The sequence below is a fragment of the Vipera ursinii genome (assembly GCF_947247035.1).
Source record: "Vipera ursinii genome assembly, chromosome: 1".
In the NCBI taxonomy this organism is placed as follows: Eukaryota; Metazoa; Chordata; class Lepidosauria; order Squamata; family Viperidae; genus Vipera; species Vipera ursinii.
The window spans coordinates 176,115,360-176,133,892 of record NC_139512.1 but is presented as its reverse complement, the minus strand read 5'-3'; the positions used below and the strand labels follow the sequence as shown (position 1 = coordinate 176,133,892).

At 36.7% G+C, this 18,533-nt stretch overlaps 1 protein-coding gene across 3 annotated transcripts in view; it reads right to left on the bottom strand.

The window, feature by feature from the left end:
- NBEAL1 (neurobeachin like 1) overlaps positions 1–18,533 on the bottom strand; it is a gene marked incomplete at its 3' end in the record, with an annotated part of 109,227 nt that overhangs the window by 11,220 nt on the left and 79,474 nt on the right. For all 3 annotated transcript variants that reach the window (XM_083371268.1, XM_083371269.1, XM_083371267.1), the window contains 17 exons: positions 18,275–18,432; positions 17,490–17,614; positions 16,186–16,312; positions 15,110–15,258; positions 14,231–14,364; positions 13,569–13,670; positions 12,934–13,029; positions 12,716–12,840; positions 12,075–12,215; positions 11,190–11,320; positions 10,492–10,601; positions 8,813–8,930; positions 5,771–5,868; positions 5,424–5,540; positions 3,460–3,549; positions 2,967–3,076; positions 1,961–2,133 (listed from right to left, as the gene is read on the bottom strand). In XM_083371268.1, the coding sequence (XP_083227394.1) occupies positions 1,961–2,133; positions 2,967–3,076; positions 3,460–3,549; positions 5,424–5,540; positions 5,771–5,868; positions 8,813–8,930; positions 10,492–10,601; positions 11,190–11,320; positions 12,075–12,215; positions 12,716–12,840; positions 12,934–13,029; positions 13,569–13,670; positions 14,231–14,364; positions 15,110–15,258; positions 16,186–16,312; positions 17,490–17,614; positions 18,275–18,432 (2,104 nt within the window). The remainder of the gene's footprint in view (positions 1–1,960; positions 2,134–2,966; positions 3,077–3,459; positions 3,550–5,423; positions 5,541–5,770; positions 5,869–8,812; positions 8,931–10,491; positions 10,602–11,189; positions 11,321–12,074; positions 12,216–12,715; positions 12,841–12,933; positions 13,030–13,568; positions 13,671–14,230; positions 14,365–15,109; positions 15,259–16,185; positions 16,313–17,489; positions 17,615–18,274; positions 18,433–18,533) is intronic.

The window sequence follows — 18,533 nt, the reverse complement described above, 5'->3', positions numbered from 1 at the left end:
TGTATATAAATTAGCAAACATTGTATGTATTGTGTGGAACACCTAATTATATTAATAAAGGTTCCTAAAGAGAATATTTCTGCACCTGGGAAAAAGAGGCATTATACATAAAAGGTTATGTAAAAATATTTTTTTCCTCCATCAGATATTGTCATTCAAGAGCCAGCTCTCATAGGATACCGACGTGGAGCCAGTAAAGGCTCACCAGAGCCCTTCATGCACAGATACTTACCTTCTTTCAAGCTAAATTCTATTCATTTCTATGGGGTTTGTCAGGAAGGAGACATTTTAAATGGATCAAATCCAACATGATTTATGCTATTTCCAGAAGTACTAATCTGTGGCAGCAAAAAAGAAAGGAGGAGCCTTGTTTGCCCCAAGCTATGGAAGATAAAAAAATAGAAACTCTAGTGTGAGAGGAAGAATATCAGATTAATTGGTGGTCTTTTTAGCCTATCTATAGAGTTCCCAAGAGTTCTAATGGATCGTTGTGGACAGAAAGTGGAATGGAAGAGGCTTCTGAGCCAATGCAATCTAATACTTAGATTAGACTTTAGACTAGACCTAGAGTGACATTACTTTAAAACTTCACTTGGTCCTTGAAAGTCAAAAGTAGACTTTGGTCCAATCACTATTCCCAACCTATTGAGGAAAAAATGACAAAACAAGCTACAATTATCATCTTGAAAACCTGGAAGGTAACCTCTTACCTTCTTACTAAAGATAATGCTAATCAGCACAGCAGTAATAAAAATATTGTTACCTATAATACGTTTATGATTTCGTGAGATGCAATAAGCAGTAACATCTACCCAATGGTCTCTGTATTTTACAGATTCCCAACATCATGGATTTTCTTTAATTATCACAATGGAAGAATACAGTGCATTTATATCTATTCTCTGAATCCAGAATTAAGAAAAAAGGTGCCATTCCTGTTTGTAGTTTAAGCATTATTTTTGATCTATTAAATGGAGCATTCTGGAGAATGGCAGCAGGTGCCTATAGAAGTATCCTCACTTGGCAACCCTTGGAGGTAGACTAGGTCAGGAAACCAAGATTCACAAGTATGATTAGCACTACTGTGTTTCCCTGAAAATAAGACCCGGTCTTATTTTTTTTTTTGCCTCCAAAAGAAGCACTAGGTCTTATTTTCAGGTGATGTCTTATCTTAGGACCGCTGCAGACAGGCCTCCCATGCGCTGACACCTGTGGCACTACTGCTTGATTTCTTCAGTGGCTGCTTGTCACCACTTGCGGCCGGACACCACGTGGCACATTACGTCAGTGCCACCGCTGGCGGCAGGAGGCCACATGGTGCTTCACGCTGGTGCTGCCACTTATGGGAGGACGTAGCGCATCCTCCCGCGAGCGGCTGCACCAGCATGAAACACCATACAGCGTCCTGCCATGAGTGGCAGCAACAGCCTGAAGTGCCACATGGTGTCCTGCTGTGAGTGGCGGCAGGGGTGTGAAGCACCAGGCGGCCTCCTGCCGCGAGCAGCGGGAATGGCCCAAAGTGCTGTGCAGATTCCTGCCACGAGTGGCGCCACTAGCGTGATGAGCCACGTGGCGCAACAAGTGTCAGGGTGTGGGAGGCATACTGCAGCGGTCCTAGCAGGAAGGTAAGCGGGTGTGGGGTACATGGGGCAACTCCACCCTCCCCACCCCCACCATAGCTTGAGTTTTAGGCATGTACCTCACCCCATCTATTTTGTGGCAGCTATTTTGTGAGAGCATTTCAACATTCTATAGAGGCCCATTGTCTAATTCACTCAAAAATAAAATAAGAAATAAAATAATAAAATAAAATAAAATAAAATAAAATAAAATAAAATAATAAAATAAAATAAAATAAAATAAAATAATAAAATAAAATAATAAAATAAAATAAATAAAATAAAATAAAATAATAATAAATTAAATTAAATTAAAATAATAATAAAAAATAATCTCTTACCCATGTGTCGAATAAGCTGGGCCATCACTTTCCCCTTGGTGAGAGATGTTACACGAATGCTATTGTCCCAATGCCCTCCACTGAAAAGCAACTTTGCATCATGGGACATCACAAACAACTTTGAGGTAATTTCCAATCCTGGTGCAAAAGGACCACTGATGTTTCGTTGTGTTCTGGAAACAAATACTTACATTAGATCTACACTGTCCATTTATTAAAATGTATTATTGTTGCCCAAAATCATAAAGCAAGTTTCAGTACAAATAAAAGTGCAATATAATAAGTGCAACGATATAAGCATTTACCAAAGTGAGAATAAAGCACAAGTTTCAACTTCCAGCATAACAATTTCTATTTTCTTCCAGTTAGGGGAGGGCAAGACAGAGTATCCTGCTCAATCACATAATGACTGGTTGTGGTATACTATTATAACCAAACTCCCAATTCTTATCAGTAACTGTGCAGGTTTCTGACATCTGAACTGCGGAATTAAGATTTTATCATCCATTCTATCTATCCTTGGGAAAATGTCTAGAGGACAGTATAATGCTGATTAAATAGCAAAGAGGACATGAATTCAATGAGCCAGTTTACTAAGCCAAAATTAACCATGAGCCCATGGACTCCTTCATCAACATTCTCATCCTTCAGCAAAGTCTGCTGATTTCTTCAGATAATTTCCCACCGTATCCAGTTCTGAGCAGAAGCTTTCATCACCTAACCAAAAGCCTACTTTGCAGTTCAAAGCAGACAATAAATGCTGAATGTATGTGTGCATACATACAAACTTCTGCATGTATGCATATTTGTAGCTTGATTCAGATGGACATATTTGTACCTTCCTCTGGATAAACAGATGAAAGCCACAATGAAGAACTATGAAAATATTCTTTCTCTCTACTGCATATCCCCAATGAAGGATCACATCAATGCATTTTATAAAGTGGGCTCTAGTTTGTAAAATGCATGCCAAAATATGTCCCAGAAAATTATGTTTTTTACTCACTTGGGATTTGTTACTGTTTGATCCTTAAGGAAAGTGAAATAATTGGAAATATTTCGGTCATAAGGTAGCCATCCATGAGTCCCAATGATAAAGTTGAGATTCACTGTTACCTTCAGAAAAGAGTGTTTAAATTTTTAAAAATGAGATATAAACTTTGCTCACATCAATTATAAATACAATTTGTCTTTCCTCCGTGCCTTTACATGAATCTTTGAATGATAGTTCTGAAAGTGAACATCTATTGATTTTTATGTGTTTATTGCATTAAGATACTGCATCTACTCAGAAAACACTAGAACACAACAATCACACCAACCATGATCACAAATACCTTAACATATATTATAATATAATAAACTTTCCACCTTTGGACAGAAACAAGTTAAAGATTAATAATAAATTAACAACAGGCAACAAGTTAACAATTAATAACCAGTCGTTTTGATAATTTCCTATTAGACCTTCTTCCAGCATTTTTGCAAACATCACTCACCAAAAGTTCTGGACTTCCCTGTGACATGAAGGATCGGTACTGGTTCCTGGGAACAATGGCCTTAACAATAGGGATTCCATCACTGATTCCCTAAGGGGAAAACAGATGCTGGTTGGTGATGGTAAGTAGGACAAATCAATCTGATGTGGCATATGCATGTAGATGATGTTCAAATCTACATCCAATAGGGATGCTAATATTAAATGGAGTATCTAGAATAAGTGTTTCTAATTCTGAAGTGTGATAGCAGAAGGAACTGCTAGATCTGAATCCCTTGCCCAAGTTTTGCTTGAACAGGCAGAAACGGAATTATGCTGAAGACGGAAGGTTCATTGTGTCTGCCTCCTCAATAAGAAGGAAAATGTGCAACTATCTATGTAATGATTGCTTTTACATTGCTACCTTTTCCTTCTCTCAATTGCCATATTCATCATTATCCTACAATATTGGTATAATCCAAATGTGTGTGAAATAAATCATATGAAGAAATAAAGAATGAACAAGAGCGTAAAAAAATCAGAGTATCTCTAAATACAATGAGGAACAGGAGATGGGACACTTTTCTAATTACATTAGGTGTTTTTATAATTACATTCAGTGCTTTTTTGGTAAAAGAAAAAAGGTGCCGGAACTCACACATGTCATACAACCTGCCTTGCCTACCCTACAAGGTTCCATCCAAAAAAGGTACCGGAACTCCGTTCCTTAGCGTTCTATGAGAAAAAAAGCCCTGAACATTAAATGTTCATTGGTACCTTAGAACTGTTTTTTAGAAAAAAGGCAATGCAATTATTATCTTCTGAAACCTACTCATCTAAATCAGTATGAATGTGGCTGTACTGTAAAATGGTACAGTATCCTCAAACTATTATGTAATTAATCTTTGACTTTTACAGCAGAACTGATCATCTGAGTTTATTGGTAACAAAGACAAACGGTTGGAATTTTCAGAAACATGCTTTGAAATAACCTATCTAAATAATAAGAACAGCAATAGTAATTCCCAAAGTACCAAAAAGTCTTGGCTTCAATGAAAGTAGACCAGCTTTGAAGTGAATGGGCATATTCTAGAGAATAAGTTGCAGTGAGGTCCACATACGACTGTAGAGAGGTTGATTTCAAGCATACTCAGAAACATTTTATGATCTGCGGGGAAAATCTAATCCTCCTATCCAATCATTGCTAAATGGCTATAAAAATGTCCTGGGATCCTCATGCAATTATGGCTTGTGCTATGACTGACAAAAAAACACCCTCCATCACCACAAAAAATATATTTAAAAATATTAAGAATATTTTCTTGTGGCTTAACACTTTGCCACAGTGTTGAAGTGGGAGCCCTCACCCACATAATATAGCTACAGCAGAATTTTAAAAGAAAGAAAAGAGAGCCATTCACAGCATCAAGCTCTGTTACCATGCCACAGTGGTTAGAATGCAGTATTTTAGGGTAATTCTGCACACTGCCAGCAGTTCTATTCTCACCGGCTCAAGGTTGGCTCAATATTCCATCCTTCCAAAGTCGGTAAAATGAGGACCCAGATTGTTGGGGGCAATATGCTGACTCTGTAAACCGCTTAGAGAGGGCTGTAAAACACTACGAAGCAGTATATAAGTCTAAGTCCTATTGCTATTAGTATTACTATCCTCTGAGTGCCTTTGATTTCCCTGCTTTGCTTTGTTTAGTCAGATTTAAACAATGTTAAAGAGTGCTGTAGGTTCTTTGCATTTCCAGAAACTAAAAAAACTGTACAGATCTGTTTCTACTATCATTGTAGAAAATGTGTAATGCACTGTCTTCTGTCTCTATAGCCATCAAGTTTTTTGGACCCAGAATACATTTTTAGTTCACCCAATCATGTGGGAAATTGTTATTTTTATTTTCAAACACCCTAGAGGTTGTTTTTTTTTTACAAAATAATGTGGAACATTATCAGTTGCCAACTGATAACAAGTATCTTTACCTCAATGAAGAAGGATTTTAGTTCAGGGAGATGCTGGAACAGATTGAGGGTGGAGTTTTCATTTTTGGTCTGCTTCTGCAGCACTTCCTCCGCAGATAATCTTGCTGGGTGGGGCTCCTAGAATAAGTCCACAATGTAATTACACAATGATTCTTCAACAGATTATTGAAATAAGAGAAATAAAGAGAATGTGATCTGGCACAGTGTGTGACTGTAAGGTATGACAGGGAGGTGTGGCGAGGCCTGAGGAGAAACCTCTGAAGCATGAGAACCATGACACATGGTCAAAGGCAGGCTACTCATGGGGAGATGGTACCTGAGACTCTTAGTACTTCCAAAGGATTTACCTTCAATAGCTGGCAAGGTGTTTGTCCAAAGTTGTTAATCATCCCTTCTAAGGCTTTTCTTTCTTTCTCATCAGTTAAGGCATCCAGGTCTACAGCTCCTGCAATGATAGTCAAATGGCAAACAAAATAAAGAAAATAATAATCCATATGCTTTTCTGTACATGGTTTCACAAGTACGTATTACTTAATATTTCATCACTTGAAGTTGTTATAGGGAGAAAAATATTTGCTTCCTCCCTTGCAGTTATTGTAATGTTTCTCCATGTAAATGTACAGTATCCTCTCTTTCTATCTGGTGTCCTTCAGATCTACTCAAGACTATAAACTCCAAAATGCATCAGGATAAGAAAAACCAAACTCTGGTAGTGAAAGAGCAGATTTCATGAGGGCCTAAATGCTAATTATGACCAAGGTCTGTGACCAATCTGCCCTATCCATTTGGATGCAACATGAAGCACTAGAATAAACCTAGTTTAGTATGATGAAAATGACTGACCCTTGGACCCGTGTGATCCCATTTGCTCCAGCATGGTTTATAAATGGTTTTCATTTTTAAAAATTATTCAGCCCTAGGAAATTCTGGTTATTCTTCAACTCTGATTAGTGGATAGAAAGCAACTTCATACCAATTTAGATTACATGCTAAACTGTGACTAAATAAAAATAGAAGCTTCCAATCCCCCCGTATTCATAATGGAGCTGAAGAAAACTATTTAAGGTTCGAGGTGTATTTGGAGATTGATGTTACACACAGACAACCTCCCAAAGAAGGTATCCAATATCTGCTGTGAAGACTCATTTTATAATGAGAGACACAGATTTTTAAAAGTTGATGAATTTTAACCTTAGAATTTCTGTGGCAATCACATGGAGTCTAACAGTACCCTTTTCTGACTAAAACATGTCATTAACAAACATAAATTTTCATGAGCTGGATTTAATGTTATCAGATGCCTGGAGACTTCATGTAGTCTAGCCCAGGGGTCCCTAACCCCTAGTCCGTGGACCAGTACCGGGCCGTGGCATGCCAGCAACCGGTCCACACAAACAAGCAAAGCCCCCTCTGAAGGATGCAGGGAGCACACAAAAGCACGCATCCTCCGGTCCATGGAAAAACCTCTCTCCATGGAACCGGTCCCTGGTGCCCAAAAGGTTGGGGACCTCTGGTCTAGCCACTCTATGAATCTGTCAACACTCATGTCTGTTAATATAATTTGCTAGTCAGAAAAGGTTCTAGTAGACTCTCCCTGACTTTTTTGCCACCCTAGACTCAACACTCTCCTCCTGTAGTGTCCAGTAAGAACTGACTGAGTGGAACACTCTGAAGGAGGATAAGGAAAACATTTCAAATAAAAACTTTTTATCACATCAATGTTGACACTTAAAAGTCAACTCATGAAATCTTAAATGATCCATGTATACGATGTAGGTAAAACATGGTGCTGGTGATGTCATGGACATGCCCATAAAACTATACAAAAATTGCTTGCCAGGATGTATTTTCAACTCTAATTTAGTTTACAATTCTGGGATTTTGCAGTTGCCTTCCATCCAAATCCAGGTAGTCCTCCACTTTCAACAGTTTGTCTAGTGACTGTTCAAAGTTACAACAGCATTGAAAAAAGTGACTTATAACCATTTTTCCTACTTATGGCCACTGTAGCATCACCATGGTCACATGGTTTACATTCGGATGCTTGACAACTGACTCACATTTATGACAGCTGAATTGCCCTGGGGTCATGTGATCACCTTCTGCGACTTTCTGACAAGCAAAGTTTCAACTTCCAGCATAACAATTTCTATTTTCTTCCAGTTAGGAGAGGGCAAGACAGAGTATCCTGCTCAATCACATAATGACTGGTTGTGGTATACTATTATAACCAAACTCCCAATTCTTATCAGTAACTGTGCAGGTTTCTGACATCTGAACTGCGGATTTAAGATTTTATCATCCATTCTATCTATCCTTGGGAAAATGTCTAGAGGACAGTATAATGCTGATTAAATAGCAAAGAGGACATAAATTCAATGAGCCAGTTTACTAAGCCAAAATTAACCATGAGCCCATGGACTCCTTCATCAACATTCTCATCCTTCAGCAAAGTCTGCTGATTTCTTCAGACAATTTCCCACCGTATCCAATTCTGAGCAGAAGCTTTCATCACCTAACCAAAAGCCTAGTTTGCAGTTCAAAGCAGACAATAAATGCTGAATGTATGTGTGCATACATACAAACTTCTGCATGTATGCATATTTGTAGCTTTATTCAGATGGACATATTTGTACCTTCCTCTGGATAAGAATTGCCCTGGGGTCATGTGATCACCTTCTGCGACTTTCTGACAAGCAAAGTCACTGTTACTAATTTAACAACAGCAGTGATTCGTTTAACAAATGTGGCAAGAAAAGTCATAAAATGGAGCAAAACTCACTTAACAAATGTCTCGCTTAGCAAAAGAAATTTTGGGTTCAATTGTGGTTGTAAGTTGAGGACTACCTGTATTAACAAGGTCTGATATTGCTTAGCTTTTTCTGGAGCAGCCAAAAGTCAGCTAGCTACTGCCACCTGTCACAAACACGATGTAGTGCATATATATTATCACCATATAGTTCATCACTGACACATTGTTAATCATTCTCCCTAATTAACCATGTACAGGTGCTAATGCAAAATAATAGATAAGCCATTTAATACTATGCAGCACTAATCAAATGACACAGTTGTAAGATAGCAAATATTTGGTCTAGTGCAGGAGTGTCAAACTGCTGGCCAATGCATCACAGCAAAACCGCGCCCACCCTATTGCCAGCAATGGCAAAAAAAGTTACGATATGTCACGACACATCACATGACGTTGCGAGTTTGACACTCCTGGTATAGTGCAACAGTTTATCCATGGCATAATCAAAGCCTACTGTGCATAATCAAAGCTTATTGTGCTCTCTCCTGCTCTTCCTTGGTTTAGCTTTTACAGCTACTATTAACCTTTCCATCACACATGATCCAATTATGTACCAAGAAAAGATGGGGCTTCATACCTTCATAGGTACAGTAGTAGAAGACATTCAGAGCTTCCACTGCAGCTGGCCCCCTTTGTTTATAACCAAAAATCAGATCTATCCATTCATGGAGATGAGCAGAGACATACTCTGATTCCTAAGACAGAAAGAAAAAAATAAGTTCAGTAACTAAGTTCTTCAAAGAAACTTCTACCCTTATTTTGGGGGGGGAAAGCCTTTTTCCCAATATACTTTGTTCTTCATGTTTACATTTACTGAAAAAGATCATCCTAGTTTTATGATAATGTTTGCACACATAGGAACTGTGAAATACAAGAAAATAAATCCAAGTTTCTGTAACAATTCAGGAGAGAAAAAAATAGGTACCACAACAGGTACAATTCAATTCAGCTGTGGTAAAACCTGCAAGGACAGCTCAACAACTTACATCGCAAAAGAATTATTAAAAAGATTTTTTTCCAAAACATTTGGCCAGATTACCAGATAATATCTTCAAAATTTTAGTAATTAAATATTTAATTACTATCCATGGACCCAGATGGGTAGCTGTGCTTTGAAGAGCAATTACACAGTAAGCAGCATTGTGCTTGAGCCATCCAACTTTCAAATGTCATCTCTCCATATGGATTCTCTATCCAATTCTCAGCCCAATCAGATGTAAAGCCCTTCAAACAAAGAGTTATTAATGTGGCTGCTGAAGATGACATTGCAGCACTTAAATGTGTCAAGTGTCTGAAGCGGCTGGCTCAACTCAAATCAGCTTCCAGGTTAGAAAAATATCTAACAAATATCTTACATGCCTCAACATCTCCGAAGAGTTTTTTCTAGAGCTCAATTTGAACATTGTAAGTCGTGGGAGGTCCCAACTGAAGAAAGATTTTGCATTTGTGGGGCACCAGCCACTGAAGACACTGAAAACATTCTTGTCAACTGCAAATTTTACTTTCCAGAAACGACCACTTATTTAGCTCCTTATTTAAAAACTAAAAAATACTGGGGCACCCAAGAGAAACACTCTTATTGCAGGGAACAAACCTGCAAATCATTAATACAATTGCCCTCCTCATTTCAAAGGCCACTTCAAAGAGGACAGAATACCTTGATTAGATTGAAATTAACTATAGGGATGATGATATAGTATGAATTTATTTATTTATTTTATTTATTTATTTGTTTTTATAAACTTTTGCATCAGTTTTATATATTTGACACAGTCAATTGATACTATTAAGTTCTCCTCCTCCTCCTCCTCCTCCTATTTTACCTTATACTATTTTATCTTACCTATTTATCTTCAATTTATCATGTCTACTATATTTTATTCTGTTTTATCTCACTTCACTGTATCTTACCTCATTTTATTATATTTTACTGTGGTTGATACTTTTGTTTCATATGCTTGATTGATTAATCAACATAGTATATTGTATTGTATCAATAACAATGAAGAGAGAAAGGCCACTGAAAATCATTTTACATGATTATGAATACTATTCATTAGTGAATACCATACTTAAAAAATATTTATTTGTATCCACCTTTTATTATTTTTGCAAAATACTCAAGGCAGCAAACATATTTAACACACCTGCATTTCATTTCTGTCAATTTACCCACATACAGCACACTGATGGTCCTTTGTGCTAAACACACATTTTAAAATCTTACATTATCTCTCCAGAGGGACTATAACTTACCAATGCTTTCCTATGTTTGAAAATGAAGTCTTCTGGAGAATGTGCCCATTTTGGTAGGATGACATCATTTACCTCATCTTTTGAAATCTGGAGCCGACCAAAATTGAAACCTGCAGAGTGGCAATAGAACAAAAGGATTTCAGGTGCAATTAAAATGACAACATGTTTATTAGAAGTTACAGTTTTCTAAGCCAGATTCCACTGAAGGAGAAGACAGAAGAAAAATACTTAATCAGGAAAATCAATGTCTCACATTTTATTTTAAATAGAAATGGCTTCTCCGAATTATGTAATAGAATAACAGCAATTGTAATAATATGGCAAAAGTGTATTTTAGGAATTTTTGAATGATAAATCAGATTTTCTATTCATTCTGTAATCACAGGAACAGAATATTAGCCAGTGTATGCAGAAGAGGAGGCAGAGCTGGGGGGGAAGAGGAGGCAAACATATCATTAGTTTGGAGTCTTTGCGTTAACACAAGAGCCCAGCCCCCAGCTCTTGAATTCTGTTGACTCTTATCTAATGCCAAGTTAGTGCTGACTGTTAGTTAACTAGATTCTTGTATATAGACTTCAATCATTTATGCTGCGATCCACATGAATGGTCCTGGATTCTTTGTGCCTGACAGATTGTTACTTAAACAATAAATGAGAACCCATTGTTCTGTGCAGTTCATTATTGGTTTAACTTCTTACGATTTTGATTCTCTAAGAACTCTGGGAAGTAGAAAAATTCTGGAATTAGCTCATTCACATCATTTGGATTCTCCATGAGAGCTTGCCAAGTAGCAGGAATGGAATGGAACTGTCGATCCGCACAGTCAAATCTGCAGAGAAAATACAAAGGAAAACTCCCCTATTACACATCAGATTTCCACTACAATTCCATTTAAATAATGGAATTGCATTTAACTTTAGCTCAGTGCTCTTCCTATAAATCAAACATAGGTACAATTTTTTTTAAAAAAAAGTAGTATACCTATTTATTTCAATCCAGGGATAACAATGCATATCTGGAGCTACATATCATTTGCATGCAGTCCTGCATCACTTTTGAATTAGAACACAAAACTTGTTCATTCAAGAACTCTACTTAGCTATTAGCATATAAATGAAACTCTAGATAGCAGCAAATTGCATGGAGGAAGACCATGTGTGGCCATTACAAAATTTGCGGGGAAATTTGGACATCACCAAGATGCTAAGATTACCTGGCAAAGTATCAGAAAGCCACTATCGGCTCATAACTTAAACATCTTATCATTACACTTTTTAATATTTTAAACTGCCCAGAGTTAGTTAGTAAAATAGGTGGCCAATAAACTTTATAAATAAACAAACAAATAATATTTTTGTTCCATTGGAAAGAAGGCTTTTTTCTTTGCTTCCTCTACTCAAAGGACCTACTGTATTTGCAGCTCCTCTGAATTATACGCAAGGGTGCTTCTCTTCTGAGAAATAAACGTTCTACTCTAAGTATGTGAAGAAATGATACCTTGTTCACTTTCAAGGAAAATAATACATTCTGCAATTCTACCATTATGTAAACAACAGAAATTTATACATCTCTTAATATCATACCTCCCACTCTGAAGCTGGATATGCAAAGTGGTAAAAGGTTCAACACGAATGAGGTAATGTATGACTCCAGCTGCATTGGAATAGTGAGTCCCATAGTGAAACTTGTCAATAATTCCAAGGGGGTCTTCAAAGTTATCATATCTTTACAAGAAAAAAAAGAAAAATAATACATTTTCATAACCGTGAATCTATTGGAATTTATTATTTTATAATTATAATAATAACAGAGTTGGAAGGGACCTTGGAGGTCATCTAGTCCAACCCCCTGCTCAGGCAGGAAACCCTATACCATTTCAGACAAATGGTTGTCCAGTCTCTTCTTAAAAGCCTCCACTGTTGGAGCATTCACAACTTCTGGAGGCAGGTTGTTCCACTGATTAATTGTATCAACTTCCTTTTTTCATCACAATTTTATTAGTTTACCCTCCATGTCCAATCTGAAAAGGCTGTGACAATTTTAAAAACTCTTATCCTAAATATACCTATCAATGAACACTTGCTGTCTTTAATTCTTCACTGCCATCTGAACAATACATTCCACTTACTAGTTGGAACAGAGGAACAAGCATAAACATCAAGAAGCGAATGCATAATAAGGACAGTTAAATACATCAATTAAATGATTATTTCAAAAGAAATACCTTTCCTTTACAGCCCTCACATTCTTTTCATTCACTGCACCAATAGGTTTAGACAAATCCCGAAACACTGCAGGATTATTTAAATCCAATTCTTCTGAAGTATAATCCTGCAGGATCCATGGAAACTTGAACAAAAAGGAAAACAAATCTCGCATTTGTTTTTTGATAAAATATAATATTGTATCTAGTTAGAAATAACAGACATAAACAATACTTACAACCGGATATTGTGCAAGATCATTGTAGGTTCGTCCTGCCATAGTATTTAACTGAATGAGGTAATCAAAATTGGATATTTCTCTGTTCACCCATTTCTAAATAAAGAAAGCCCAGTGTTGAAGCTAATGTTGTGTAAAAAGAGCTAGTGATGCATTTTAGCATAATTCAAGCAAACAAAATGGCAAAATTAATGTAGCATTCATGTTTATTCAATTGTTTATGTCACCGTACTCTTTCAGCCCAAACAGAACTAGAACCATAAACCATTAAAAAATATTTTAAAAAATCATATTATTGTTGCTTTCCTATGCAATCGCACAAACTTGACCTGCAGGAGAATGCTCCATTTAGGATGAGGTTATATAAAATAAAGCTACTATTAGTTTTCTCATCATCAGGAAAAAAATAGATTTCATCCTATATACATCATAATTTAAAGTTTATTGTATTCTACAAGTGACAAATTATTTTTAACAGAGAATAGACTCAGAAATAGAAGAAGTTGCCATTTAAATATTACATTTATCTGTATTTTTAAAAATTAGCTCAGACACCAGCTGAGGGAGCTATTATACCAAGCAAAAAGAGACATGAATTATTTTTAATGTCCCCCACATTCAGGTTAGTACCCTACCTGAGTTAATCCAGAAGCTTTGAATAATTCTTGGGGAGATCTGGTCCCACTAATATTTTGAGAACACAGAGACAGAATTCGGCTATACACTCTGTTTCTTGTCTACAACAATGAAAGTACATAGGTTAATTTATTGAATAACATCATCAGAATTTCCCCATTTTCTCATTTGGGCTTGCTATTTTGGCAATCCAATTGTGAGGCTAATCCATGCAATTCAATTTATCATTTCATTATGCATCTCAATAAATGCTATTACATTATTTAAAAGTGCTTTGCCTCAACATGGGTCATCTCCAGCAAGAATGGGCCACTACGCTAAGCGCTGAAGAAGGATGTTAATATCAATGTTGGTTTTCTTTCTTATACCTGCTTAAAACATGGTATTTAAACTAGATACTTTGGCTTTCATTATTAAACATGTCAGCTGACCATGAAAAAAAAAGTTAAATATGCACCTAAGATCCTAATATGAAACAAGACCTTTCAATTACTTTACCATCCAAGCTGGGTTCATTTTTAGGGCAATCAGGAACATTGTTGAACTGAACCCATTCATCTGTTCACAGGAGATCTCCGGCCACAATCACCCAGTAATGAAACATGTATTTTAGGGATTTTTCTCAAGGTATTCTGTGCAAGAAACATGTAAAATTACATACCTCCTTTTTAAAGTTAAGGAAGTAATTAGTCTGGTCAATAAAGAAGATCTCCAAAGCCGACCTCCTCAAATTATAACGGCGCAAGTGAATCTCTCGAATTTGAGAAAGAGGCCATTTAAAATCAAAACCTACACCTGGATATAGAAGAAGAATTTCAGTTTATTCTTAAGGTATATGATAATTATGAAAGTCAAGAAGGTCTGGTGACATGGTTGGAAAAGTAAAAACTGCTAACTGGAATGAGCCAAAATAGAAACCTTACTAAAAATCATGGCAGGACTGAACAACCAGGGGCATCGGGATCATATCATTTCAAACTACCCTTTTGTAGTCCCCTGTCACCGAAAGCCAATAGTATAACATTTATCAATAATTAAGATATGAAACAAGATATGAAACAAGTAAAAACTGTAGTATAAGTTCTAAAATAGCTGCAATCCATTAAACAAAAAAGAACAAATAAAAAATAAATGTGCTCCAATAACCTCCCCCCTGCCCGCCCCAAAGAACTTATACACCCCAGGAAGCAGATAAAGGCAAGCTGAAGTGTGAAGCTGCATTGTGAGAGGCTGGAAAAGGGGCTGGGGAGCACTTTCAACTTGCCTTCTTATAAATGGATGTTTACCATGGCAGCCATTTTGAGAAAGTACTAATGTCACATCCCCCAAATCATCAGCCACAAAAGATTGCGGATCCCCAGAACGTAGGGGAAAGTTTGGCAATCGGCAATATTTTCCTCTACTGCAATGCAAATGGAGCATTCTAGATTATCAAACATTTGAAATCTTTCTTCCAGAAATTCATTCCAGTGTGAAAGACTGTATGTAGCCAATTAACTACAAAACACAGAGTGGTGCAACGGAAGTCCAGAAGTCTCACCTTCTTCTTTTTCAATGCTGCCATCACAGAAGTAAATGTGATATGTTGTGACTTCCAGCCTGCCAGGTATTATATTCATTATTGTAATAAGTTCACAGTCTTCTGAGAGCACAAGTTTTTCTTTTTGACCCTGCTCTTCCTTTTCACCCCTGCAGCAGAAATATCAAATGACAGGCTTGATTAGCTGGATAATACAAAAATTACAAAACAAGGTATCAGCATTTCTTACAAAATAATCAGTACTTGAGCCTCCTAAGCAAATGGTCCATCACTAAGTACTAATTAATAAAAAGACCGATTACTATCAAATAGGATTAGCGTTGTTTTTGCTCTGTACCTTAAAACAAGGGGGAAAACACTCCTTAAGAAGAGAAAACCTGTAACAAATTTATCATTTTTAAGTTACGAACACTGAGAACTTATTTATTATACAGCCAGCGCAAGAGATGCTCTACATAATTCCTAAACTATATTTTACTTAGATCTTTATATAATTAGAAGAAAATATGATTTGCGCATGTAGTTTTTGAAACAAAGTATCTGCATATAGCAATAAAGTAAGAGGGTAGGCAAGTTGTAAGTAAGTAAATAAATAAAAGTTTTGTATGAACTTGGTTAGCAGAAGAGATGTGGTATTAGTCCATATTTAATATCTATGGCCAAATTAGAAAAAATTCCAAAGAATATTATATTTAATTTTTTAAAAACTATATTTTAAAAAAAATCACGATATGAAACATTAAAAGTATTTGTTTACTGTGACAATTTTGTAATCTGTTTTCTTATGAATAGTTTTTTTAAATTTTTGAGAGATTTTTTTTCCTTTGGGATAAAACAAATTTTGATCTTTCAGAATGCAGCTAACTTTGAACATTCTAACATATTAGGTGGACTGTTTCATTCCAAGCTTAAAAAAAAAGATCTTTCCATTTCATGCACATTCATGTCTGAATTTGAATAGATTTTGTAGAATGTGGAGACTGGTTAAAAAAAAACACCATGATGAGCAGGCCCACAATATGTCCCAACCATATTCTTTGGAACCTGGTTCTGAATTCACATACTCTTCTACATACATATTTGTACTGGATGTTGGATCTTCATCTGGCAGTTCAAGTATATCATCTTCCATATCACAGACTTTTACTTGCTTCACTGCCTCCAGAAGCAAAGCTTCCCTTGATGGTGGCATCTGTAACATTCCTTGAAAGATGAAGTGAAGATATCCAATTAAGCAAGTAAACTTCTATTAGAGCATGTATCCCAATGAATAAACATGAAGAACATTGAATTAAATGAATAAATGAATAAAATAAACATGAAGAACTCCTAGAACTAAGGAGGAATTTCCTGACAGAACAATTAATCAGTGGAACAACTTGCCTCCAGAAGTTGTGGGTGCTCCAACACTGGAGGATTTTAAGAAGAGACTGGACAATCATTTGTCTGAAATGGCACAGGGTCTCCTCCTTGGACTAGAAGAACTCCAAGGTCCCTTACAACTCTGTTATTCTGTAACAATGCCTTGGCATCACAGTAGGACTCCTTTTTCTCTCTCTGCACATGTAATACCTATGCAGAAAGGATTATTACTTGGTAGCCATTAAGATAAAGAGACAACGGGGGCTCCCTAATCTAACATCCTCCAAGAGGAGGGAGAACAATAACTACCTAGGAATAATGTTCTCATAAAAAAAGGCTCACTTAATATTTGCAGGTGCTGCCTGCTGGAGATCCTGTTTTCTCTAGAGATAAAAGTAATCGGCAAATCTTTGGCAAAGATTCCACTATCTAAAGTTATATCAAATCCCTGATAAAGTAGGCTACCAAGCCATCTTCATGTGTGATGGTTTATAACCCCTCTCTTTTAAGGATTTCCATGTAGACTCAAAGTTCTGGGAGGACACGGACAATTCCTGGCTTTGGAGTCCAACCACTGCTGTTCCTGAGGTTCCTGACATACTGAAAGGATGTAGATTAGCATACCCTTCTCTGTTAACTCTCTTAATTAATTTTAATTTACTTTTATTTCATTCAATAAAATCATTCTGGGTTATTTCACACTGGTATGAGCCTATTTCCTTCAAATCCTAAAAAAAAAAACCTACTGGTTTCTGTTTGTCTACTGGACTGCCAACACAATCTTTCCTCCAGCCATAGAAAGGTTCCTATTAAGTCACATGATTCTATTTATATTATAGTGTAATTTTAGCAGATAAGCAAAAGCAGATTTGCTGAGAAAAGGGAACACTTTTAACACAAAAAGAAAAGAGAATTTTCTATACTTGACAGAAATTAAAAAGTCCGGTGAGAAATCAGGATTGCATATTTTAAAGAGCCAAGACAATAGCTAACAAGCATCATAGCCACTTGGCCTCACCTAGATTATCCCTCAGGGCACTGGCCTCCTGGTGAGAGTTGAAATTGTAATTTTGCACTAATTTTAGCCTCATTCGCGAATAGTTTTCCACATTTGAAAGTTTCCAGTGAACGAGATGTGGCTTCCTGATGAAAGGAATATAGCAAAAGAAATTGAACAACATTAGACATGTGATATACTGTTTGTACTGAAAAGAATAACAAGACGTGAACACAAGATTAAAAAAAAATTGCAACAATTAGATTTTCTTTTTCATATATTTTTTTTCTCCATACTGTTCCAGGGGAGGCATGAAGATCCCTCTAGTTGGGGCAAATAACTTGATTCTTTCTTATAAAAATGACCTCCAAGCAAGCTGAGCTGGGTCTGTTTGTTATACTAGAACATATAGGGAATTTTCTAGCTCGCTTTGAGAATTATAATTATGAATTATCTCTGCCAACAGCTAAAAGCAGTCCCAAAAAAACAGGCGGGGGTGGGGGGGGGTTCCACTAGGCATTTTTATTGTGTGTGAAGTCAAGGCTTCAACAGGAGTCATGAAATTTAATGGACTGACCATGATATCTCAAAGCTTAGAGTGAGCAGAATTCCATTTGGTAGGGTCTACTTTTTTCCTTTAGAATTCTAAGTTTAATCAACTGGAGGGAGGGAGGGGGAGAGACAGAGAGAGGAGAGCGAGGGGGGAGGATATTCTTTTTCTTGTTTTATTGTTCAGCCACATACCTTGCTCTAGAAAAGGTAAAGTATGCTCCAAGGAGGAAAAAAAACATGCTGATTTCCCATACCTTTCAGCCCAAGGGCCTTGTTCACAGATAAGGTAAAGTTTGGCAGCTCTCCACTGTCTCAGAGTTGTTGTGTGCTGATTATTTAACTGTTTTAGCATGCCATTGTAACGCATATTCTCCTGCCGTGCCCTCCGGTTAAATGGCTCTACAAAAAATTCCTAGAGACAGAAACATACATAATAAATCTTAAAGAAGTGCTTAGGAAGGCTAGAACAAAGGACTTGAAAAACCTGTTGCATGAGGGCTTACTGTAATAACA